The 26,589-nt window shown below is 46.0% G+C and overlaps 2 protein-coding genes across 3 annotated transcripts in view; one reads left to right on the forward strand and one right to left on the reverse strand.

Annotated features, from left to right (window-relative positions):
• The window catches only part of LOC132762908 (tumor necrosis factor ligand superfamily member 10-like), a 30,303-nt gene extending 15,695 nt beyond the window's left edge, over nt 1-14,608 (forward strand). The window contains exons 2-5 of the mRNA XM_060756148.2: nt 1,896-2,042; nt 2,584-2,620; nt 4,225-4,329; nt 7,436-14,608. Of these exons, the coding sequence (XP_060612131.2) occupies nt 1,896-2,042; nt 2,584-2,620; nt 4,225-4,329; nt 7,436-7,878 (732 nt within the window). The 3' untranslated portion in view covers nt 7,879-14,608. The remainder of the gene's footprint in view (nt 1-1,895; nt 2,043-2,583; nt 2,621-4,224; nt 4,330-7,435) is intronic.
• Nucleotides 12,319-26,589, reverse strand: part of CLCN5 (chloride voltage-gated channel 5) — a 46,305-nt gene continuing 32,034 nt past the window's right edge. For both annotated transcript variants that reach the window (XM_067471596.1, XM_067471597.1), the window contains 7 exons: nt 25,646-25,852; nt 24,611-24,691; nt 22,687-23,229; nt 19,254-19,440; nt 17,290-17,688; nt 16,090-16,306; nt 12,319-12,679 (listed from right to left, as the gene is read on the reverse strand). In XM_067471596.1, coding sequence (XP_067327697.1) covers nt 12,589-12,679; nt 16,090-16,306; nt 17,290-17,688; nt 19,254-19,440; nt 22,687-23,229; nt 24,611-24,691; nt 25,646-25,852 — 1,725 coding nt within the window. In that variant the 3' untranslated portion in view covers nt 12,319-12,588. The remainder of the gene's footprint in view (nt 12,680-16,089; nt 16,307-17,289; nt 17,689-19,253; nt 19,441-22,686; nt 23,230-24,610; nt 24,692-25,645; nt 25,853-26,589) is intronic.

The raw sequence follows: 26,589 nt of genomic DNA on the forward strand, positions 1-26,589 counted from the left end.
AACTCCATAACAGCGCTCCATGCAGTCATCTCGGCCACTTGACCTTGGAGGTGTCTATGGACAATGCTGGCTCTTTGGCTTAGAAATGGAGATGAACACCAACCCCGAGATTTGGACATAACTTTATGGCGACAATTTTTATGCTTATATTTAGTTTTGTTAATCTTATGGTTATGTTGGGTTTTTTTTACTTTGTATGTTTTGTGATGTTACCTGGGAACCGCTCTGAGGGGAGATGGAGTGGTATATAAAGTTGTTGTTATTATTATTATTATTATTATTGGATTTAATGTCAGGGGACAGTTTTTACCTTTACCTTACAACTCCAAAACTCAAGATTGATGCCCACCAGACCCTTCCAGTATTTTCTGTTGGTCATGGGAGTTCCAGGTGTCATTTCAGCCTGGGGTCCTTAGCAAAACTATGAATTCCCTGATTATAAACTATCTATTATTGGGGGAGTGGTCACCTCCAACTATACATGTGCCAAGTTTGGTTCTATTCCATCGTTGGTGGCGTTCAGAATGCTCTTTGATTGTAGGTGAACTTTAAATCCCAGCAACTACAACTCCCAAATTACAAAATCACCCCCAACCCCACCAGTATTCAAATTTGGGCATATTGGGTATGTGTGCCAAATTTGGTCCAGTGAATGAAAATACATCTTGCATATTAGATATTTACATTATGATTCACAACAGTAGCAAAATTACAGTTATGAAGTAGCAATGAAAGAAATGTTATGGTTGGGGGTCACCACAACATGAGGAACTGTATTAAGGGGTTGCGGCATTAGGGAGGTTGAGAAACTCTGGTCTTTAGGGTTCAAAGGAAATCAGCCTTCGCCTTTAGAGTTAAGCCACGAGAGAGACACAGAACAAGCAGCAGTTGAAAGAAGAGCAACAGAGCCCAACCATAAACAGCCCATCACTTCCTTAGATATGCAAAAGGAGACATCAGTTGAAGGTTTGGAATGTCAAGTCAAGGAAGTCACAAGACAGTAAACCCAAAAAAGCAGGTCTTAGATGTAGACAGTTCAAACAAAATAGTGTCAGATGGATTGGACCAAAATAGATGCCTCAAAGGAAGGAAAAAAGCCCAGATGATATATTAATATATTGAATGACTTTAATTGGGAAGTTGTGCTTTCCTGAACTGTTTTGATAAGCATCTAATCCAGAGGAGGGCGATTAAAATGATCAAGGGTCTGGAGAACAAACCCTATGAGGAGCGGCTTAAGGAGCTGGGCATGTTTAGCCTGAAAAATACATATAAATACGTGAGAGGAAGTCACAGGGAGGAGGGAGCAAGCTTGTTTTCTGCTTACTTGGAGACTAGGACGTGGAACAAAGGCTTCAAACTACAAGAGAGGAGATTCCATCTGAACATGAGGAAGAACTTCCTGACTGTGAGAGCCATTCAGCAGTGGAACTCTCTGCCCCAGAGTGTGGTGGAGGCTCCCTCTTTGGAAGCTTTTAAACAGAGGTTGGGTGGCCATCTGTCAGGGGTGCTTTGAATGCAATATTCCTGCTTTTTGGACTGGATGGCCCATGAGGTCTCTTCCAATTCTATGATTCTAATCAAAGGTAGCATGGGAGGATGAAAGGGGAATGGAAAGGAATTTTGAGAGGTGTAAAATGTCCTTGGAAATTTCATAAAAGCCAACCGGTGGCACTTCCTTCTCATGTTGCCCACAGTTTGTTTTGCAAAATAAAATTCTGTGTTCATCCCCTCGCCTTGGAATCTATTTTTGGGAAATGAAGACTTCTGAGGTTTGTGTCCAAATTTGGTGTCAATTTGTCCAGTGGTTTTTGAGTTCTGTTAATCCCACAAACGAACATTACATTTTTATTTATATAGATTTTTTATTCTCCCTTCTCTGTTTCCTTCCGCAGCTCAAGGCTGAGGCCCAGGGCACTTCGGAGGAGCTGCGGTGCCTTGTGCTGCTCAACCGACTGCAGGATCTCTCCAACTGGGAGGAGCTGGTGGGCAACCAGTCCTGCCTCAAGATGGCCAGCAGCATCCGGAATTACGTCACTGGGGTGAGCCTTGGGCACTCCCTTCCCCTGCTGCCCAGGCGCAAGAGGCAGGGCTTTATGGGAGAGGGGCGGACCCCCACTCAGGGACCTCTTTTGCCCTTTACCTTTTGTCATGGGAGAAGCCAATGACCAGGGATAAGAAGTCAACACATGGTCCACTAAGAGAGGAGAAAAGGGCCTTTATGTATATCATGGGATCGGCCATAGAGAGGAGGCACCAGCACAAAGATGACCCAAATCATTATGCTCTGTACCACAAATCTGGGACTGAAGCTTTCCAAGCAAGAACCTGGTTTGCCCCAAATGCAAGCGGACTTCATCTTCCTTTTCTCAGGTCCCTTTTTCTGCCCTCCATATTCTTCCTGGTTGCAGCAGAGGCAGGTTCGCCTTTGGACAAAAGCACTTCTTAAATCTGCATAGCACCCCCGTTTCCGATTGTAACCGGGACCCTTGGGGGGGGGGGCAGGGAAAAGGGTACAATACGAGATATATTAAGGTCCTCACACTCTATTCATTGCTCCCCCCCCCCAAACTCCTGTTTCAGGTGACGGAGGACGTTATCCAGAAGAGTGCTCAGGCAGGTGAGTCTGGGGCAGGAATGGGAGAGCAAGAGAGCATCCCACAGTCTTGGGTTGAATAGATAAAGGCATAAGGCATATTCACAGGGCAGATCATAGATGATGCAGGGAAGTTTCTCCAAAGTACTACAGAGTGGGTAGCAAGGTCCCTTCTGAGCAGAAGAGACTGTGGTCCCAAAGGGAAGCTTTTGCACATTGAGCACCAGTTGTGCCCATATCTTGGGAAGTCAGACTTGGCCACAGTGGTCCACATTCTTATTACATCAAGGATAGACTACTGCAGTCTGCTGTTTGTGGGGTTGCCTTTGAAGACTGTTCGGAAGCTTCACGTGGTCCAACAGGCAGCAGTCAGATTTCTAACTGGGGCAGCATACAGTGAGCATGCAACTCCCCTCTTATGCCAGCTCTACTCACTGCCAGTCTGCTCCTGAGCACAATTCAAAGTGCTGGCTTTAGCCTATAGAGCCCTAAACAGTTCCAGCCCAGCTTACCTGTCCAAACGTATCTCCATCTATGATCCACCTTGGAGATTAAGATCTTCTGGGGAGGCCCAGCTCTTGAATCCACCTCCCTCGCAAGGTGACTGGTGGGGATGAGAGACAGGGCCTTCTCAGTGGTGGCCCCTTGGCTATGGAACTCCCTCCATAAGGTCAGGAGGGAGTGGGATGAAATTAGATCAGCTCCCTCTTTCCTTTAGGAAAGGCTAAGGACGTGGATGTGCAACCAAACATACAGTGAGTAACTTATCAGTGCGAAAAGGTGGAGTAGTGCAATGACAAATTGGAATGGCCATGGACTACGATATTGGATTGTGTGATTTTAAATTAGAGCAGCTCCTGTCATTCAGGAAGAAAGTAAAAACGTGGTCATGTGACCAAGCTTTCAGACAGCAAAGTTCTTAGCACAATAAGAGAATAAGGAATAATGAACAAAGCAATGGAACGACTATGGATTTGATTTTGGATGGTGTGATTTTAATAACTGTTTTTAAATTGTGTTGTTTACGGGTGGGTTTTGATATCAGTGTTATTGTATTATCGATGTTTAATTTTTATGCTTTTATGTCTATTTTATGTTATGTTATGCTTATATTTTTCAGTTTGGTTAGGTTTTTAATTTATTGTTATATGCTATAATCTAGCTATATAATATAATATATATAATACTAGTAATAATAATACAATATTATAATTATAATTATATATTTACATTACATGTAATATTACTAATAATATTACAATATAATGGTATAGTGCAATATAATAATATATAAAACTGATATTGTACTATGCTAATAATATAATATATTGTATGAAAATATATCTTGTAAGCCGCTCTGAGTCCCCTTCGGGGTGAGAAGGACGGCATATAAATGTCGTAAATAAATAATAGCTATTATGTTTTGGTTTTCACATATATGTACAGCATTGATTTTTGCCTTTATAATGTTGGAAACTGCTTTGAGTTGCCTCAGGAGGAGAAAAGCGGTATATAAATGCAGTAAATAAATACATACATAAATAAAAAGCAGCAGGTTGGCAGCCTTCCTCAAAGACTGGCCTTCCCCAAAGGCTTGGCGCAATGCTGACCTTCCCTTCTGGTTGCAGGCACCATGGAGAAGTTCTCTTCCGAGCAGCCACTGACCAGCCAACCATCGGGAAGGAGGCCTTCAGCACACCTCACGCTCCGACGGCTGAGCCCCGTCCAGCCAGGTAGGCGAGAAGGAGGAGGTCTCTGTAAGGCCTCCTTGGGAGCAGGAGAGGAGCTGATGGGAGCGGGAAGCCCAAGAGATCTATTCAGAGTGTCTGTCCCTGTCTTAGAAAGGAGGCCTTTGGATAAGTGGAAATATTTTTCCAGGGTCCATTACCAATGCCCCCTATAATGGGATAGGAATCTTACTGGCTAAAAGTCTGCTGGGTAATTTTTTTTTTCATGTCAGAAGCGACTTGAGAAACTGCAAGTTGCTTCTGGTGTGAGAGAATTGGCCACCTGCAAAGACGTTGCCCAGGGGACGCCTGGATGTTTGATGTTTTACCATCCTTGTGGGAAGCTTCTCTCATGTGCCCGCATGGAGAACTCTCGCCTGGCTCAAGAGCAGTACGTGTGAAAAAGATCTTGGAGTCTTTGTGGACAGCAAGTTAAACATGGAGTCTTTGTGGACAACAATGTGATGCGGCGGCAAAAAAAGCCAATGAGATTTTGCATCAAGAGGAGCCTAGTGTCTAGATCTAGGGAAGTCATGCTACCTCTCGATTCTGCCTTGGTTAGACTACATCTGGAATATTGTGTCCAATTTTGGGCACCACAATTGAAGAGAGATATTGACAAGCTGGAATGTGTCCAGAGGAGGGCGACTCAAATGATCAAGGGTCTGGAGAACAAGCACTATGAGGAGCTGCTTAAGGAGCTGGGCATGTTTAGCCTGAAGAAGAGAAGGCTGAGAGGAGATATGATAGCCATGTGTAAATACGTGAGAGGAAGACATAGTCTCTAGAGACTAGGACACAGAACAATGGCTTCAAACTACAAGAAAGGAGATTCCACCTGAACATGAGGAAGAACTTCCTGACTGTGAGAGCCATTCAGCAGTGGAACTCTCTGCTCCGGAGTGTGGTGGGGGCTCCTTCTTTGGAAGCTTTTAAACAGAGGCTTGATGGCCATCTGTCAGGGGTGCTCTGAATGCAATTTTCCTGCTTCTTGGCAGAATGGGGTTGGACTGGATGGCCCATGAGGTCTCTTCCAACTCTAGGATTCTATGAAACTAACAACGCTCTCTCCCCATATTCAAACCGCTGACCTATCTGTCAGCAGTCCTGCTGGCACAAGGGTTTAACCCATTGCCTCACCGGGGGCTCCTGCTGGGTAATGGCAGTCCAAGAGCATCAAGATCTTGCTGCTTCCCAGTCCTGCTTCTAGATCTCATACAATCAGGGAGTTGGAAGAGATCGTCAAAGGCCATCCAGTCCAATCCCTTTTGGCCAGACAGGGAGAGTCAATCAAATCCCTCCCAACAGAGGGCTAGCCAGCCAGCCTTTGTGTAAAAACCTGCAGAGAAGGAAGGAGACTCCAGCAGACTTCCAACAGTATATTCCACAATTGGAGGGCTTTCAGGGGGTTTGAATCCATGACTTGGTTGTGGCTTAGCGACCAAAGCTGCAGAAGCCAACCTTGCCCCTTCCTCCTCACTGGCATCCCCTTCCCTTGGACTCCTTTTCCCCAGGCTGAACATCCACGGCCCTTCAGCCACTCCTCCTAGGGGTTCTTGTTGGTGTCCCTTCACCACAAGCCATGCCAAATTTATCACTCTTTTTCTCATAGCAGGCCTCTCACTGCATTCTTGAGCCATCACATGGAGATGCTCTGATATTTTCTATACATCAAACTTGACTCCAGTGTTTCTCAAACTGGGGGTCTAGAGGGATCCCTAGGGGGCAGTCACGAGGGGGTTTCAGAGGGGTCGCCAAAGATCACCAACAAACATATATTTCTGATGGTCTTAGGAACCCCTTTGGCAGAGAAGGTTGAAGATCTCTCTGTCTGCCCTTCTCTTCCTTTTTGGAAACACACAGTAAATCCTTTCACCAAAAGTCCTCATGTGATTGGCTCAGCCAAGGGGAGGGCTGTTCCTGAGACTCTAAGTGTGGGGGAGCAAGCATACTCAGCGCATGGCAGATTGGCGCACATGTGTAGGTGAGGGACAACGTGTGAGGCTGGAGGGAAGCTTGCACCAGCGAGTGCATTCAAGACATGGGAGTTCTGTATGGGAAGTTTGGCCCAATTCTATCGTTGGTGGGGCTTAGAATGCTCTTTGATTGTAGGTGAACTATAAATCCCAGCAACTGCAACTCCCAAAATTGAAGGTCTATTTTCCCCCAAACTCCACCAGTGTTCACACTTGGGCATATTAGATCCATCACTGTTTGAGTCCACATCGTTGTGCTCTCTGGATATAGGTGAACTACAACTCCAAAACTCAAGATCAATGACTACCAAACCTTTCCAGTATTTTCTGTTGGTCATGGGAGTTCTGTGTGCCAAGTTTGGTTCAATTCCATCGTTGGTGGAGTTCAGAATGCTTTTTGGTTGTAGGAGAACTATAAATCCCAGCAACTACAACTCCCAAATGTCAAGGTCTATTCTCCCCAAACTCCATCTGTGTTCCTAGTTGGGCATATGGAATATTTGTGCCAAGTTTGGTCCAGGTCCATCACTGTTTGAGTCTACAGTGCTCTCTGGATGTCGGTGAACTACAACTCCAAAACTCAAGATCAATGCCCACCAAACCCTTCCAATATTTTCTGTCGATCATGGGAGTTCTGTGTGCTAAGTTTGGTTCAATTGCATCATTGGTGGAGTTCAGAATGCTTTTTGGTTGTAGGTGAATTATAAATCCCAGCAACCACAACTCCCAAATGATAAATCAAGCTCCTCCCCCATCCCTACTGGTATTCAAATTTGGGCATATCAAATATTTGTGCCGAATTTTGTCCAGTGAATGAAAATACACCCTGCATATCAGATATTTATATTACAATTCATAACAGTAGCAAAATTACAGTTATGAAGTAGCAACGAAAATAATGTTATGGCTGCGAGGTCACCACAACATGATTAACTGTCTTAAGGGGTCGCTGCATTAAGAAGGTTGAGATTCCAGCCATGAGGCTTTCATGGCTGGAATCACAGGGTTGTTGTAAGTTTTCCAGGCTCTATGGCCTGGAAAACATAATGTAGATATCTATGGTTATGTTCCAGAAGCATTCTCTCCTGACCGAATCCCTTTCTCTTTCTCTCTCTTCCCCCTCCCCTTCCTTACAGAGGCTCTGGCGAAGTTTGGGGAGTTGCCCCAGTCGTGTCGGCACCCCATTGGCCACTGGGCCGACCAGACCATGCACGCCCACCTCCAGAACATCAGCTACCGGGGTGGCCAGCTGTTCATCCGCCAGCCGGGCAAGTACTACGTCTATGCGCAGGTCTACTTCCGCTATCCGACGGAGGGCTCCGGAGCCCAGGCCTTGGGCCGCCAGCTGGTGCAGTGCGTCCACATGCAAGACGGCTCTGGGCAGAATGCGCTGCTTCTGAAAGGGGTGGGCACCAAGTGCTGGGCCAAGGACGCCACTTACGGCCTCCACGCCCTCTACCAGGGCGGTCTTTTCGACCTCCGGGCTGGGGACAGGCTCTTCGTCTCCGTCTCCACACTGGACATCAACGATAGCGATGAAGCAGGCAGCTATTTTGGGGCCTTCCAGTTGGACGGATGACACCAGCGGGGTGTTTTCCCCCTTGGGGGACCCTTTGGACGCTGACACCACGTTTGCCTCTTGATGTTGCCATTGGGCTGGATGGACCTGCTTGGAAGCTGCAGGAGACACTCAAGCTTTGGTTAGCAGTCGCGACTGGGGTTCCTTCCAGAATTGAGATTCTTGAGGACTATAAATCCAGTGGGGAAGAAGGGACCACCTCACCATTTTGTCAGTGTGATGGAACTTGTAGTGGATTCCCTTCTGTGTGATGCTCAGCTAGTTTCCGCCCATCATTTTCCAATGAGAAGGAAGCTATCCCTCACCAAAACCGATTAATACAAATGGACGCAAAAGCCGGTAACGTGAGGTCAAGTGGTGCAATCGAAAACCACAACTCAGCCGTCAAACTTTTGGACACAGATCATGACACCTGCCCTCCCTGTTGCATGTTTACAATCTGCCGGAGACATGCACCTCTTCTGCTAAGCCAGGAATTCTGATGATTTCGACAAGCTTTTACTGCTAACCTTCGGGGAAACAAAAAACTACTTCTTGCAAAACAGCCTCCCTTCGGTATGGCTGTGTTGTGTTCAGGTGCATTGTTAAAACAAGAAAGGTTGCCTTGGCCAGAAATGTAGGTCAGTGTGGCACCTGTTTGCATAGCCTGAAGGCACCAGAGACGAGGAAAGGGGATCTCAGCCTTTTTTTCTGCCCTTCCCACTTCGGTTGTATGTAGCTCTAACTGGACTTTCAGGTTTGCACATCGTCTCAGGTGAAACAAAGCTCCAGGACATGGAAGTGCAAGAGATGGCTCTCTTCTTCTACTTTGGGGTTTTGGAGGGTCCAAAAAGGGTCCAAAGGGGAGGAAAGAAATATGTAAATATTTGCAGTCAGGGAAAACGAGGCAGCCACAGCAGCTGGGGGCTTTTTGCAAAGGGATTAATGGTGAGAGACATCTTCAAACTGGAGTGATTTTCTCAGAAGTGGCTATTCCGTTGCTACAAAACTGTTTTGACCACTTAAAAACTGCAGAAAGCGCTGTTGAAGGCTTTCATGGCTGGAGTCAAAGGGTTGTTGTAAGTTTTCCAGGCTCTATGGCCTGGAAAAAATAATGTAAATATCTGTGGCCATGTTCCAGAAGCATTCTCTCCTGACGTTTCAACCACATCAGTGGCAGGCGTACTCAAAGGTTGTGAGGTTTGTTGGAACCTAGGTAAATGGGGTTGCGATATCTGGAGCTTTCATGGCTGGAATCAATTGGTTGTTGTGAGTTTTCCAGGCTCTATGGCTATGTTCCAGAAGCATTCTCTCCTGACGTTTCAGCCACATCAATGGCAGGCGTACTCAAACATTGTGAGGTTTGTTGGAAACTAGGAAAATAGGGTTTCTATATCTGTGGAGCTTTCATGGTTGGAATCAATTGGTTGTTGTGAGTTTTCCAGGCTCTATGGCCTATGTTCCAGAAGCATTCTCTCCTGACATTTCAGCCATATCGATGGCAGGCATACTCAAAGGTTGTGAGGTTTGTTGGAAACTAGGAAAATGGGGTTTCTATATCTGTGGAACATCCAGGGTGGAAGAATTGTCTTTCTGAGATAGCTCTCAATGTTTCAATTGGCCACCTTGATTAACATTTAATGGCCTAGCAGTTTCAAGATCTGGCTTCTTACTGCCGGGGGAAATCCTTTCTTGGGAGGTGACTGCAGAATGTACTTTTTTCACCCTATCGTTGAAGCTGCAAGTATATGTTGTGGAACAAATGCAGTTGGATCCCACTTTTACTGCCTTGACTCAATGCTGTGGAATCCTGGGAATTACTTAAAAGGTTAAGGAGCTTATAAAATTTCAGCACCCAACACTCCATAGCCTTGACCTGTAGTAGTTACAGTGGTATCAAAACTGTTTGGAGGCAAAGAAATGGAAACTGAAAGAGGAAAAAACACTTAGAGCTGGGTATGAACTGGAGCAGTCCGCCCACTAGTTTTCAAGCAGATAGAAGATGATCATTTTATAGAGATCTAGAATATGTTTTGTGCTGGAGGGATGCTACTGTTATGGGTCGTAATGTAAATATCTGATTCATTCACTGGATCAAATTTGGCACAAATACCCAATACACACAAATTTGAATACTGTTCGGGTTGATTTTGTCATTTGGGAGTTGTAGTTGCTGGGATTTATAGTTCACCTACAATCAAAGAGCATTCTGAACTCCACCAATGATGGAATTGAAACATTCTTGGCACACAGAACTCCCATGACCAACAAAAAATGCTGGAAGCGTTGGGTGGACATTGACCGTGAATTCTGGAGTTGTAGTTCACCTATATCCAGAGAGCACTATAGACTCAAACAATGATAAACCTGGACCAAACTTGCCATGAATACTCAATATGCCCAAATGTGAACACTGATAGGGTTTGGGGAAAATAGACCTTGACATTTGGTAGTTGTAGTTGCTGGGATTTATAGTTCATCTACAATCAAAGAGCATTCTGAATTCCACCTATGAACTACCATGACCAACAGAAAATACTGGAAGCATTGGGTGGGCATTGATCTTGAGTTTTGGAGTTGTAGTTCACCTATATCCAGAGAGCATTATGGACTCACACAATGATGGATCTGGACCAAACTTGTCATGAATGCTGAATATGCCCAAATGTGAACAGTGATCGAGTTTGGGGAAAATAGACCTTGATATTTGGAAGTTGTAGTTGCTGGGATTTATAGTTCACCTACAATCAAAGAGCATTCTGAACTCCACCAACGATGGAATTGAAACATTCTTGGCACACAGAACTCCCATGACCAACAGAAAGTACTGGAAGCATTGGGTGGGCCTTGACCTTAAATTTTGGAGTTGTAGTTCACCTGAATCCAGAGAGCACTGTGGATTCAGACAATGATAGACCTGGATCAAACTTAGCATAAATACTCAATATACCCAAATGTGAACACTGGTGGTGTTTGGGGGAAATAAACCTTGATATTTGAGAGTTGCAGTTGCTGGGATTTATAGTTCACCTACAATCAAAGAGCATTTTGAACCCCACTAATGATAGAATTGGGCCAAACTTCCTACACAGAATCCTCATGCTTTGAAAGAACTTGCTGGCACGAGTATCCATCCAGCCTTGCATGCTCTCCCTTGACTGCGCATGCGTACCATGTTGCCATGCACCGAGCACGCCTGCTCTCAACCCAAAAACAGCCCTCCCCTTGGCAGAGAGGCCAGCCAATCACATTAGAGGAGGGCTTTTGGTGAGTGGATTTGCTATATGTTTCCAAAAAGGAAGGACAGACAGAAGTTGTAGGGTTTTTCAGGCTATATGGCCATGTTCTAGAGGCATTCTCTCCTGACGTCTACTGTATACCATGCAGCTGTGAACAAGTCTACATAGGGACCACCAAATGCAGTAGCATTGCCCAAACACGACTCAAGGAACATGAAAGGCACTGCAGACTACTTCAACCAGAGAAGTCAGCCATAGCAGAGCACCTGATGAACGAGTTTGGACACAGCGTATTATTTGAGAACACAGAAATGCTGGACCACTCTCACAACCACCATGTCAGACTACACAGAGAAGCCATTGAAATCCATAAGCATGTGGACAATTTTAACAGAAAGGAGGAAACCATGAAGATGAACAAAATCTGGCTACCAGTATTTAAAAAACTCTAAAATTATAACAGAGGGAAAACAATCTGGGACATCTAATCACCTCTCAACAAAAGATTGCTCCAGGCACTGCCAGGCCATCAAGGTGGTCAGTTGAAACATTCACACCTAACTCCAGCAGACAAGAGTCCTTTGTCATTCCACAGATATATAAACCCTTTTTCCTAGTTCCAACAGACCTCACCACTTCTGAGTATGCTTGCCATGGATGCAGGCAAAACGTCAGGAGAGAATGCCTATAGAACATGGCCATATAGTCCAAAAAAAAAACCTACAACAACCCTATGATTCTGGGCATGAAAGCCTTCGACAATAGACAGAGAGATCTTCAGCCTTCTGTGCCAAAGGGGTTCCTAAGACCATCAGAAATATGTTTGACCCCTCTGAAACCCCCTCACGACCCTCAAGTTGAGAAATGCTGATCTAGGTAAACCTAAGGAGGATTAAGCTGCCAAGGATCTGCTAGCCACTGGCATAGAGAAGTCATTCTGGTTGGGAGCTGAGGTCAAAATGGTCTTGGAAAGGAATCCTCTCATTCACAAAACATGATCATAAATGCACTTGTAGAGCGTTTAAACAGTGGTCTTTTTTTAAAAAAAACGACAACCCAAAGGTCATCCCAGTGAGCAGTTTGCCTCTTGCGAGAGGAGTGGCTTCAGCAGAAAGGAATGCAGTCGGAAAGCCCTGCCGGGATTTCTGCAGAGTTTCCGGGAGGGACGACTGCCCCCTTTTCCCTTCCTTCAAGATTTCGTTTGGCAGCAAAGCAACATGAATAAATTATTCAACTTATACCACTTCTTTTACTCCTTCGTGGACTACTTTTCCCAATCCAACTTCCAAAGAATGATATAATAAAAGTCTTATTTTTTTCCTTCTAAAGAGAAGATTAATTTCCCACAGATTATATAGTGCAATCCGTTATCTTGTAGAAAAACAAAAACATGATTATCGTTCGCTCCAGATGGGAAAACGCTGTAAAGGCCGCTCCGGATTCTGAGTCTCTGGAGTCCAAGCCTTGAGGGGACAGTGTTTTGTTGCCCCGCTCAGTTGAAGAGGATGGAGTCTGGGTCCTGGTTGGCCATTTGTGCAATGTGCTTCAAGACGTCCTTTTTGGTAATGATCCCCAGAAGCTTCCTAGAAAGAGGGGAGAAAAAGGGTTAATGTGGGAAGGGGACCCCTGTCCCATTCCCCCCCAAATCTAGTCCACTTCAAGCTACTGTTTGCACATATCTTATTTTGCTGTGTGGAAGGGCCCTTAGAGGGGGTTCATTCTAGCCCTCTTTAGGCAGTAATTCCAGGAGCAGAGAATGGGAAATCTTCCTATTTCTAGTCTGAACAAAATCTGGCTACCAGTATTTAAAAAACTCTAAAATTATAACTGTAAATAAAGAACAACACTCAAACACAGGGGAACTCCAGACAAGAAACAATCAGGGCCAGCTAATCACCTCTCAACAAAGGATTCTCCCTAAAAACTGTCAGGCTATGAAATGGTAATCAAGGTGGCCAATTGAAACATTCATACCTACCTCCAACAGACAAGAGTTCTTTCTCCCACCCTGGATCTTCCACAATTTTCCTAGTTAAAGGTTTTCCTCTGACATGAAGTCCAGTCGTGTCTGACTCTGGGGTGTGGTGCTCATCTGCATTTCTAAGTCGAAGAGCCGGTGTTGTCCGTAGACATCTCCAAGGTCATGTGGCCGGCATGACTGCATGGAGCGCTGGGGCAGCCTCCCTTGGCTGGCTCACGCTGCCCATCGGGCCTGATGGGCAGCGTGAGCCTGCCAAGGGAGGAGCAGCCCCGCACGGCCTACTTGCGAGTAAAGCACCTCGCAAGGTGCTTTACGTGCGAGTCGACCACGTGGAGCAGCTGCCCTTGGCTGGCTCACGCTGCCCATCGGGCCTGACGGATAGCGTGAGCCAGCCAAGAGAGGGGTACTGTGGGGGGGGGGTGCTCCTCCTCCGTGGGCCGGATAAGTGCCCTTGGAGGCCGGAAGTGGCCCACGGGCCGTAGTTTGGGGACCCCTGCACTAGAGTATGAATCCACTTTAAAATCTGGTTTCTGCTTCCAGCAGAATTCTGGAGTTTGTAGTTTAGTGAGGCTGTTAAAGGCTTCTCCCTAAACTACACACCCCTTAATTCTGCAGGAGGCAGAAACCGGATTTTAAGTGGATTCATTCTATAGAGTCATGAAGTTATGAATGTGTAGCAGGAAAGGATCATAACTAAACTAAAACATGGCCATATAGTCTGTAAATTTTCCAGGCTGTATGGCCATGTTCTGGAAGCATTCTCTTCTGACATTTCGCCCACATCTGTGGTAGACATCCTCAGAGGTTGAGGGATCTGTTAGAAACTAGGCAAGTGGGGTTTATATATCTGTGGAATTTCCAGGGTGGCAGGAAGCAGCCAGGCTTTGAAGCTGTCAGGCTATTCAATGCTAATCAAGAATAATAATAATAATAAACTTTATTTATACCCCGCTATCATCTCCCCCAATGGACTCGGGACGGCTTACATGAGGACAAGCCCAAACAACAAAATGCAATAAAATAAGATACAAATTGCAATAAAATAAACAACATAGCATTAAAATATTAAACATATAAACAATATACACAAAACATAAAGAGAAGGGGAAAAAAGCTGGCCAACTGGAACATTCGCACTTGCCTCAAACAGACAAGAGTTATTTCTCCCACCCTGGGCATTATTCCAAAGATATATTCTATATTATTCCACAATTTTCCTAGTTTCCAACAGACCTCACAATCTCTGAGGATGCCTGCCATACATGTGGGTGAAATGTCAGGAGAGAGTGCTTCTGGAACAAAGCAATACAGCCCGGAAAACTCATAGCAACCCAGTGATTCCGGCTATGAAAGCCTTCGACAACATAACTAAACTCTTCAAAAAACATCAAAAGAAGTGCCAGAAGAAGCTAGTCGCCGCCAGACATCCTAATCCAGTTTAGCTCTAATTCTGTATCCAGCTGCCGTATTTGGAAACATTATGTTGTTATGTATCATTTGTAAATACAATGTATTCTTCATTATTGCCGAATTGCTTCGTTTGTTTCTTGGTGTCCTTTTATCCAGAGCAGAATGCTGCTAATGCTTTGCTATTGCTCTCCAAAGAGCGGATTGTAGAGGATGCCACTCCGAATTGGTAACTGTTGGGCCACCGACATATCTATACACAGGCAGTCCCCAGGTTATGAACAAGAGAGGCCTTGTAGGTTTGTTTTTAAGCTGAATTTGTATGTCAGTCGGAACAGGGACATTTTTTAGTGTAACTCCAGCCATATATGTATGTGTGTGTGTGTGTGTGTGTACATACATACATATATTTGGAGATACAGCTTTCCACCTGATAATAACTCTTCCAGCTGGTGGCACAACAGGTTAACCCTTGTGCCGGCAGGACTGCTGACTGAAAGATCGGCAGTTCGAATCCGGAGAGTGGGGTGAGCTCCCATCTTATCAGCTCCAGCTTCTCATGTGGAGACATGCCAGAAGCCTCCCACAGGATGGTAAAACATCCGGGCATCCCCTGGGCAATGTCCTTGCAGACGGCCAATTCTCTCACACCAGAAGTGACTTGCAGTTTCTCAAGTTGCTCCTGACATTAAAAAAAGAGTGAATTTCCTTTCTAAGAGAGGGACTTCATAGAACCATAGAGTTGGAAGAGACCTCATGGGCCATCCAGTCCAACCCCCTGCCAAGAAGCAGGAAAATTGCATTCAAATCACCCCTGACAGATGACCATCCAGCCTCTGTTTAAAAGCTTCTAAAGAAGGAGCCTCCACCACACTCTGGGGCAGAGAGTTCCACTGCTGAATGGCTCTCACAGTCAGGAATCTCCTTTCTTGTAGTTTGAAGCCATTGTCCTAGTCTCCAGGGAAGCAGAAAACAAGCTTGCTCCCTCCTCCCTGTGGCTTCCTCTCACATATTTATACATGACCATCATGTCTCCTCTCAGTCTTCTCTTCTTCAGGCTAAACATGCCCAGCTCTTTAAGGCACTCCCCATAGGGCTTGTTCTCCAGCCCCATGATCATTTTAGTCGCCCTCCTCTGGACACATTCCAGCTTGTCAATATCTCTCTTCAATTGCGGTGCCCAGAATTGGACACAATATTCCAGATGTGGTCTGACCAAGGCAGAATAGAGTATGGGTAGCATGACTTCCCTGGATCTAGGCACTAGACTCCTATTGATGCAGGCCAAAATCCCATTAGCTTCTTTTGTTGCCATATCACTTCTCTCACTTCCTGTTGTCTCAGCCGTATTCCTAACTAGAAGTGTTTGTAAGTCATGTTTGTAACTCAGGGACTGCCTGTATATTAGATACATAGAAGGTAGATATCAATATATATCACTATTTGGAGAACGGAGGAAGCATTGTCACCAGCTGGAGGCCACATTCCCACAGCTGCAAGGAACTGGGATTCCCAGTAAGACTTCCATAATGAGAAAGCAGAGAGGTGAATCCCTGGCCATTGGAGGGCAAGCATGGCAAGAAAGAGGGGCCCTTTTCTCCTCACCCATTGTGCGTGACTAGGACCTGGCGCAGGCCCAGTTTCCGGAAGATGTCCACCACGATCTCCATGGGCGTCTGGTCCGTGACAGTGAAGGGACTGAGGTCCAGGATGTTGCGGAGCTTGAGGCTGGAGGGGGAGCTGGGGGGCAGCGGTGGGGAGTGGTCCGTGAAGTAAATGATGGAGCTGCTCACAATCCCGTCTTGCTTCTTCCGGGCAGTTTCTGGGGAAATGGAGAAAGAAGTGACTATAATGGCCCTTGAGAGAGAGAGAGAAGATGTCCAAGGGGTGACCTTGGTGCATCTAAACCAGGCATGGGCAAACTTGGGCCCTCCAAGTGTTTTGGACTTCAACTCCCACAATTCCTAATAGCCGGTACCGACATTGAAAGTACTTGTCATAATCCAGAAACTTCATTTTTGTAACTCCCAGAAACTATATTGAATTGGTTGAATTGGTTGAAAACCCTTATTAAAAGTGTGTGGTTTTCAGGCTGTATGGCCATGTTGAAGCAACATTTTCTCCTGACGTTTCACCTGCATCTGTGGCTGGCATCTTCAGAGGATCCTCTGATGCCAGGCACAGATGCAGGTGAAACATCAGGAGAAAATGCTAGTAGAACACAGCCATACTGTCCGGAAACTACACAACACACCAGTGATTCCGTCTGTGAAAATCTTCAACAATAAAACCTAAAGGTTTCCCCTTGACATGAAGTCTAGTCGTATCCGACTGGGGGGGCCGGTGCACATCTCCTTTTCTAAGCCAAAGATCCAGTGTTGTCCATAGACACCTCCATGACTGCATGGAGCACCGTTACCTTCCCACCAAGGCGGTTCCTATTGATCTACTCACATTTGCATGTTTTCGAACTGCTAGGTTGGCAGAAGCTGAGCCTAACAGCAGGAGGTCACATGGCTCCCCAGATTCAAACTGCAGACTTTTCTGTCAGCAAGTTCAGCAGCTCAGCAGTTTAACCCATTGCGCCACTGTTTATTTGCACCCCACTTTTTCTATCCACAAGGAAGCTCACAAGGGTCTCCTTGGGACCAATGAGACCTCTCAAAACAACCCATCACAATCTTATTCATCCCCCTGCCATATAGAAAATCGAATGAACCTCGAGTGAAAGAAGGCAGCCCACCGCCTTCCTAAAGTGACATCCAGAGGAGGGGATGACAGCTCCATTCTCTCTCCAATACTCACCGATGGAGATGATGAGGTCCCTGCGGAGGACAAAGCCCACCAGGCGCTGAGACTCCCGGGAGACCACCACTGGGTATCCGCTGTAGGTGGTTTCTGCAACCAGGGCTTCAGCATCTTCCACAGCCATGCTATCCTGGGTGAGGACGGTCAGGGGTGGGTCACTACGGCGGGGCCGCATGACGTCCATGGCCAGTGTCTTGTGGGAGAACTCCTCCTTGGCCTCCAAGAATGGGTAACCGTTCAAGCGGATGTGGGCGTCGTAGATGCCCTCCCGGCCGATAGCGTCTGCTACCCACTTGCTGGTCATGGCGGCAGCCATCAGGGGCACAATGTACTCCAGGCCCCCCGTCAGCTCGAACATGATGACCACCAGGGAGACCGTCATGCGGGTCACGCCACCTGAAAGACACGGGTGCACATGTGTGATGCTGCGGGGTACTCCCTGTGGACCAGTTAGTCCTGCTTCATTGAAGGATGAAGAGAATGGGTCAGCAAAGGGGGAAAGCTACTACTTTGGTGCAAAGAAGTCAGTTGTCCTGGCTTGGCCTAACGGAAGCAAACAAGTGAGCCAGACTTCCCACACAGAACTTCCATGACCAACAGAAAATACTGTGCTTTCTGGTGGTCTTTGGCAACCCCTCTGACACCCCCTCGTGACCCCCCAGGGGTCCCGACCCCCATGTTGAGAAATGCTAAGCCAAAGAGCTGGCGTTGTATGTAGGCACCTCCTAGGTCATGTGGCCAGCATGACTGCATGGAGCGCCATTACCTTACTGCCGAAGCAGTACCTATTGATCTACTCATATTTGCATGTTTCCAAACTGCTAGGTTGTCAAAAGCTGAGCCTAACAGCGGGAGCTCACCCGAATCCCCGGATCCGAACTGCCAATTTTTTGGTCAGCAAGTTCAGCAGCTCAGCGGTTTAACCCATTGGGGATTTCAGAGCAAGAGTCTGTCTGTGAGACAGTGTTTGAAAGTGGAATTGTTTTGGAGTCCAGCAGATAGGGAGCGGACCTTTCGCCCACAAGGAGCTTAGCAACCCCTGATAAAGACCTGTCAGACCAAGGTAGCTCGTCCAAGGGAACACCTGAGCTAGACAGGGATGTCAGGCTCAATCTTAGGGAGAAAAGCATCAAGCTCAGGAAATCAAGAAGACGTTATGAGAAGGAAACACAGAGAAAATTTTACAAGCTGGAAAGTCAAGGTCAAAGAAATGACTTCATGTTTTGCAGTGCTTAAAGTAGAGAGTGCCTCTTTGGGAATTCAGATCAGGCAACACTGCGAAGCTGTGAGGATATCTAGTCCTGTTCCAGTTCATGGTTCTAATCTAAGATCTTGGGAGTTTTGGTTATGGATTTTTCTGGATTTATGTTCATGTTTTGATTCTTGTTTTCTGGATCTATGCTCATGTTGACTCTTGTTTTCATGTACCTTTTGGATTATATAGATTATTGCCTCTGAAGTGTTTTACTCCTTACCAGTTGGGTTGGGTTTTTTACTTATTGACTACTTTTTATTATTACCTCTTGGATTTTTTCTTTTTTTTACTTCTTTTGGTGATTTTTCCCTTTTTATATGTACTTTTACCAATAAACTATTTTACTATTGCTTTTGGATTCCTGGTTGGTGCTAAGGGCAAGGTGAACTCGGGAAACAGAGGTGTCATGAGTGGAAAAGTTTAAGAAGCCCTGGACCTAGAGAGGCAATAATCTATATAATCCAAAAGCTACATGTAAACAAGAGTCAACATGAGCATAGATCCAGAAAAATCCATAACCAAGACTCCCAAAATCTTAGACTATGAACTGGAGCAGGACTAGATATCCTCACAGCTTCACAGTGTTGCCTGTTCTGAATTCCCAAAGAGACACTCTCTACTTTAAGCACTGCAAAACATGAAGTCATTTCTTGAGAAGCACTGGGAGCCAAGACACATCCGCGCACACCAAAAGTCCTGCATTTACCTAGACAGGCGGCCGCCCCGACCATGGCATAGAGGCCGGGGGTGATGCAGTCGGCGCCAGGGCTGCACCAGCCCTTGAAGATGACCCAGTCGTGGTGGAAGTAGGCCAGCTGCTCCACGCCGACCCCCAGAAGTCGCCCCGCAATGGCCCCCACTGCCATGCTGGGAATGAAGAGCCCCGATGGCACCTGGAAGGGAAACCACACATCTAGAACACAAAAGATCCACAAAAGGCACAACAGAGGAGGACCTCAGACATCAACCCTCCCTCCCTCCTAGTAATAGCGGTCTCCAGGGAGTTGAACTAGATAGCTCTTATTAGGATGGAAGGCCATCTGTCAAGGTTGCTTTCATTGTGATTTCCTGCTTGGCAGAAAGGGATGGACTGGATGAACTTTGGGGTCTCTTCCTACTTTGGGGTTCTATGTTCCCTTCCAGTTCTAAGCTTCTCAACCTCAGGGATAAAAGTGGGATACAAATAAATATATGATAAGAACAAGGAGAAGAAGGAGAAAGAGAAGAACTGGAGAAAGGAAGAGGAGTGAGAGAAAGAGAGAGGAGGAAGAAGAGGAGGAGAAAGAAGGGAAATGAGGGGGAGAAATGACAGAAATATTTTAAATGAACTAGATATGTGAGTCAAGGAGTGGTAGGGTTAAATAAGCAAGTGTCACCATGAGAAGAGTGAATAGGCCAAAGCCTGTCAGAGTTAGTGGGCCAAAGCTAGTGTTGCCTTAGGAGAGTGAGTAGGCCGAAGCCTGTCAGAGTTAGTGGGCCAAAGCTCGTATTGCCTTAGAAGAGTGAATAGGCCGAAGCCTGTAAGAGTTAGTGGGCCAAAGCTCGTGTTGCCTTAGAAGAGTGAGTAGGCCGAAGCCTGTCAGAGTTAGTGGGCCAAAGCTAGTGTTGCCTTAAGAGAGGGAGTAGGCCGAAGCCTGTCAGAGTTAGTGGGCCAAAGCTCATATTGCCTTAGAAGAGTGAATAGGCCGAAGCCTGTAAGAGTTAGTGGGCCAAAGCTCGTGTTGCCTTAGAAGAGTGAGTAGGCCGAAGCCTGTCAGAGTTAGCGGGCCAAAGCTCGTGTTGCCTTAGGAGAGTGAGTAGGCCGAAGCCTGTCAGAGTTAGTGGGCCAAAGCTAGGGTTGCCTTAGGAGAGTGAGTAGGCCGAAGCCTGTCAGAGTTAGTGGGCCAAAGCTCGTGTTGCCTTAGGAGAGTGAGTAGGCCAAAGCCTGTCAGAGTTAGTGGGCCAAAGCTAGTGTTGCCTTAGGAGAGTGAGTAGGCCGAAGCCTGTCAGAGTTAGTGGGCCAAAGCTAGTGTTGCCTTAAGAGAGTGAGTAGGCCGAAGCCTGTCAGAGTTAGTGGGCCAAAGCTAGTGTTGCCTTAGGAGAGTGAGTAGGCTGGGCTGTAGCACAGCTGGTTAATCGTCAGCTGTAATAAATCACTGCTAACTGGAAGGTGACAGGTTTGAAGCCTCAGTCGGATTGAGCACTCGACTGTTAAGCCTAGCTTACAGTCCACCTAGGCAGGGATGTATTTTACAACAAATAAATACAAAAACTGCAGATTGCAAATCACAATTTCTATATTACAGAAAATTCTTCCATTAAACGTAATGTGGGAACATTAACATGATTAATGAGATTTCAGCTTCCAAAATAACAATTTCAACCTGGGAGACCCTGTTGTGTTTTGTTCCTGACATTATATATTGATGAAGAACCGTCTACAACATAGAAATTGTTATTTTGGAAGCTGTAATCTCATTATATTGCATTTAACAATATTTGAGTTACTATTCCTGACGTCATGTACTTATGAAGAATATCCTGGTATATAGTAATTGTTATTTTGGAAGCTTAAGTTTCATTGTGTTGACAAAATATTGATAAACAATCTTTCATTTATAAACAGTTACTAATTAATTGTGTTAATGTTCCCACGTTACGTTTAATGAAGAATTTCCTGTAATATAGAAATTGTGATTTGCAGTCTGCAGTTTTTGTATTTGTTGTTATAGATATCTGTGCATGTTACACTATATGTATTTTACGACACCATAAAAATGCCAGAGGTCAAAGTGCAAGGAGGAAATACGATCAAATAACCCGGCATCATAGTGGATGAAGCGCCAGCTCTCCCCTATGGCCGGGATCAAGGATAACCTCCAGACACTAAAGTAGAAATGCCAAAAAAACTTCTGTCTGTTCGTCTGTCCAGAAAATGGCACTGAATATTTGCTATGTATGTGTGTATGTATATGTTCTGCCATGAGTCCCTTTCGGGATGAGAAGGGCAGAATATAAATACTGTAAATAAATAAATAAACAAACAAACAAGAAATAGGAGAAGGAGGAGGAGGAGAAAGAGGAGAAAGAAGGAGGAGAAAGAGGAGGAGGAGAAGAGGAGGAGAAAGAATGGAAAGGGGGAGAAGGAGGAGAGAGGAGGAGGTGAAAAGGAGGAGAAAGAACGGAAAGGGGGAGAAGAAGGAGAGAGGAGAGGAGAAGAGAAGGAGAAAGAAGGGAAAGGGGGAGAAGAAGGAGAGAGGAGAGGAGTAGGAGAAAGAAGGGAAAGGGGGAGAAGAAGGAGAGAGGAGAGGAGGAAAAATGGAGGAGAAAGAAGGGAAAGGGAGAAGAAGGAGAGAGGAGAGGAGGAGGAAAAATGGAGGAGAAGGAAGGGAAAGGGGGAGAAGAAGGAGAGAGGAGAGGAGGAGGAAAAATGGAGGAGAAAGAAGGGAAAGGGGGAGAAGAAGGAGAGAGGAGAGGAGGAGGAAAAATGGAGAAGAAAGAAGGGAAAGGGGGAGAAGAAGGAGAGAGGAGGAGAAGAGGAGGAGAAAGAAGATAAAGGGGGAGAAGGAGAAGAGGAGGAGGAGAAGAGGAGAAAGAAGGGAAAGGAGGAGAAGAAGGAGAGAGGAGAGGAGGAGAAATGTAGGAGAAAGAAGGGAAAGGGGGAGAAGAAGGAGAGAGAAGGAGGAGGAGAAGTAGAGGAGAAAGAAGGGAAAGGGGGAGAAGAAGGAGAGAGAAGGAGAGGAGGAGGAGGAGAAGTGGAGGAGAAAGAAGGGAAAGGGGGAGAAGGAGGAGAAGTGGATGAGAAAGAAGGGAAAGGGGGAGAAGGAGGAGAGAGAGGAGGAGGAGAAGAGGAGAAAGAAGGGAAAGGGGGAGAAGGAGGAGGAGAAGTGGAGGAGAAAGAAGGGAAAAGGGGAGAAGGAGGAGAGAGGAGAGGAGTAGGAGAAGAGAAGGATAAAGAAGGGGAAAAGGGAGAAGGAGGAGGAGGAAGAGAAAGGGGAAAGGGAAGGAGAAGATAAAAAAAGGAGGCGCAGTTGCAGAAGACCAATTTTACAAAAATTCCTGGCGCTTTCCTCATCATTCCAGCACTTTCTCCATTGCCCACCCCCTCCTCCATGGTGGGGCCCCAAGGTTCCTCCCCTTCTGGTGTGCCTCCAACTGACCTTCATGCCGAAGGTGAAGATGGTGATGAAGGCCTTCAGGAGCAGCGCCAGGGCTAGCTTCCACATGGCAGTGCGGACTCCGCTGCCGGCGGCCCGGTTGGGCAGGTTGCCACCTTTGGTGCTGTTGTAGTCGTTGCTGTAGTCGCAGAGCTGGGAGGCATCCAGAAGGCTGCAGTCATTGAAGAGCTCGGAGATGAGCTCACTGGTGCTCATGCGTGTGTATTCGTTGGGGAAGGCCAGCAGAGCCGTCAGGGCCGTGACCGCCATCACCTCCGTCACGGGAAAGCGGCCCAGGCGGGTGGTCTTGCGCCGGCGGCACCAGGCGATGTTGCTGCGGATGAAGAAGGCCCCCCAAAGGCCCCCGAAGATCCCCAGCAGCACAAAGGGCACCAGCTCCAGGAGGTGCCACGGCGTGTGGAACTCCACGTAGAAGAGCACCAGGCGGCTGTTGCCGAAGGGGTTGATGGAGCGCAGGGTGAAGGCGGCCACCAAGGCAGCAAAGAAGGAGCGCCACAGTGTCTTCAGGGGGAAGTAGTAGCTCACCTGGGGAGGGAGGAGGAGGAGGAGGAGGAAAGAATGGGGACATGGCTCACTCTCACGTCACGCAAGGCACCCAAATCGGACAACGCGGGATAACACTCAACCACCCTGAGTCCCTTTGGGGAGAGAGGGCGGTCTAGAAATAAAGTATTATTATTATTATTATTATTATTATTATTATTATTATTTTATTTTATTATTATTATTATTGACACAAAAGTACAATATGTCACAGCAAACAAGATCTATATGCTGGATTTTGTATCACAAAATCACAAGTCGAACACTTCCCAAGCGTCTAGGACTGTGTGATGTATTTTTGAATGATGCGTGCAGATCCAAGTCAGGTGGCTTTTTGCTATTATTATTATGGTTGTTGTTTTTATTATTATTATTATTTTACTGACACAAAAACACTGTATGTCACAGCAAATGAGATCTATATGCTGGATTTCATATCACAAAATCACAAGTCGAACACTTCCCAAGCGTCTAGGACTGTGTGATGTATTTTTGAATGATGTGTGCAGATCCAAAGTCAGGCGGCTTTTTGCTATTGTTGTTGTTGTTGTTGTTGTTGTTGTTGTTATTATTATTATTTTACTGACACAAAAACACAGTATGTCACAGCAAATGAGATCTATATGCTGGATTTCATATCACAAAATCACAAGTCGAACACTTCCCAAGCATCTAGGACTGTGTGATGCATTATTATTATTATTATTATTATTATTATTATTATTATTATTATGTAACAAAATTTGAAAGATTTTCTGCTCCTGGTTCGAAAGTGCTATTTTCTGTGTCTCATCGAAGGCTTTCATGGCCAGAAGCACTCGGTTGCTGTGAGTTTTCCGGGCTGTATGGCCATGTTCCAGAAGCATTCTCTCCTGATGTTTTGCCTGCAGCTATGGCAGACATCCTCAGAGGTTGTGAGGTCTGTTGGAAACTAGACAAGTGAGGTTTATATATCTGTGGAATGTCCAGGGTGGGAGAAAGAACTCTTTGTCTGTTTGATGAAAGTGTGAATGTGAAATGTGAAGCCTTGCAGCTTCAAGGCTTGGCTGCTTCCTGCTTGATGAAATCTTTTGTTGGCGTTAGGTGGCCCTGATTGATTATTGACTGGATTTCCCCTGTTTTCGAGTGCTGCTCTTTATTTTAATACTGGTAGCCAGATTTAGTTCATTTTCATGGTTCCCTCCTTTCTGTTGAAATTGTCCGCATGCTTGTGGATTTCAATGGCCAGCCAAGAATCAATCAGGGCCAGCTAACCGAGAGTCTACCAGAGTCTACTGCTCCATAACATTGCTCCAAGAAGCAGCCCCAATGAAGGCTATGCATCTTGACAAAGCAGGGTCCCAGCCGAGTGGACAATACTTACCTCTTCCAGGCTGAAGAGGACCCCTCCGATGGGGGCCCCAAAGGCCACAGAGACCCCTGCCGCAGCTGCTGCTGATAAGACCTGGAAGGAGAAGGGGAGGGGTTACCTGGGGGTCAAAGCAGGGAGGGCCAAGTGCAAATGGGTCCTAGCTGTTGGGTTTCATCCCTGGACCACGCAAGTGTCTTGTGTCATCAAGTTTCCAGCCCTCAATGAGTAGCTAGACTAGAGAAAGGATGAGGCTGAGGGATTTCTCCCCTCACATTCCTATGCATGTTTTCTCAAAAGAGGTTTGACTTTACTCTTCCTCCTTGCCACAGTCTTCTCCCCATTTGATGATGTAACATTGGACTTCTGTGAGGGAACTTCCTCTTAAGTTTTATTGCCCTGGGTTGACCATCCAGTCTACACCATTTTCCAGTCTCTTCTGCTTTTCTTTCTACCTATGAGGATGCCTCTTTTTTGCCTCTCTCTAGTCTTGGCAAAACGTAGCTACATGGACTATATACCCATTGATGAAGTAGCACTGGAATTCTGTGAGGGAACTTCCTTTTCAAAGGTATTTTTATTGCCCTGGGCTGGCCATGTAGCCATTTGCCATTTTCCCTGTGTCTTCTGCTTTTCTTTCCGCCAATGAGGACGCACATTTTGCCTCTCTCTAGGCAAAATGTAGCTGCATGGACTCTTTACCCTTTTAGAAGATGCGATTTAGTGAGCTAGTTATCTCCAAGACCTTTTCTATCAAGAATGTATTTCTTTTACTTTGGTAAATATTTTTGAACCTAAAGTTCTGACTGCAATCCTGTGCCATCCTAAGAATTGAAGCTTGCCCCAGTTTCACAACACATAAGTTTCTGCTGGTTATGAAGTTTACTTCTGGTACCCTGCTATATTCGTGGTGGAATCACTCCAACCGAGGTTATTTTGAGCCTAACAGCTCAGATTCCCCAATACTAACGCTTTGAACCTGCATCGCAAGGATGGCAAAAGGCACCTCCGTTCGGAGGGGGAGCAACCAGAGCTGGTGACGGGGCTCACCTCTCGGCGCTTGGCCTCGTTCTTGCGGTACTTGGTGAAGAGGTGGCAGAGGATGTTCCCGCAGCAGCAGGCCACGTGGACCAGGGGCCCCTCCTTACCCAGGCTCAGCCCTGAGGAGACAGCCAGCACCAGCGTGACCGTCTTGATGACCAGCGTCCACTTGCCCAGGTAGCCCCGGATAATGAAGCCACTCAAGATGGTCTTGATCTGAAAGAAGTGGAAGGAGAAAGGAAGTCAAGGAAGGAATCGGGTGCAAGCAGAGAGTGGGAAGGGAGGCCCTGCAAGCAGGTTTCTCATGTCTTGTGTTTAATCTCTGTTCTGTGTATTTTAATATGTATTTTGTATAAACACGTTTTAATATGTATCTTTTATAGAAATACATTTTAATATGTGTATTTATAGAATTTTTACAATATTTATGTGTTTTAATTAGGCTGAACACACTACAAGGATAGGTGGGAAAGCAATAAAATTATTATTTGATACACAACCAGATTAGTACACAGAAAACAAGATCACGATGTTGGCTTTTGTATTTGATCACACGACGAACACTTCCCAAGAGTCTAGGATTGTGATGTATCAGCGAATAATATGTGCAGATCCAAGTAGGGTGGCCTTTTGTAGCCGACAGATGGTGATTTTGTCTGTGTTGATTGTTTTTAAGTGCTGGTCAAGGTCTTTAGGCACTGCACACAATATGCTGATCACCACTGGGATCACCTTTACTGGCTTGTGCCAGAGTCTTTGCAGTTCTATTTTTAAATCCTATGATTAGGCTGAGAGAGTCCTCCCCCGCCCATTCCTATGCATGTTTACAAAAAAGGACTTTTTCTTTCCTACTCCTCTTTGTCAGTCTCCTCCCCCTTTGAAGATGTAGTAACAGAATCTCTGTGAGGGAACTTCCTTTTTAAAGGCATTTTTATTGCCCTGGGCTGGTCATG

The sequence above is a fragment of the Anolis sagrei genome, chromosome 10 (assembly GCF_037176765.1).
Source record: "Anolis sagrei isolate rAnoSag1 chromosome 10, rAnoSag1.mat, whole genome shotgun sequence".
NCBI classification, from domain to species: domain Eukaryota; kingdom Metazoa; phylum Chordata; class Lepidosauria; order Squamata; family Dactyloidae; genus Anolis; species Anolis sagrei.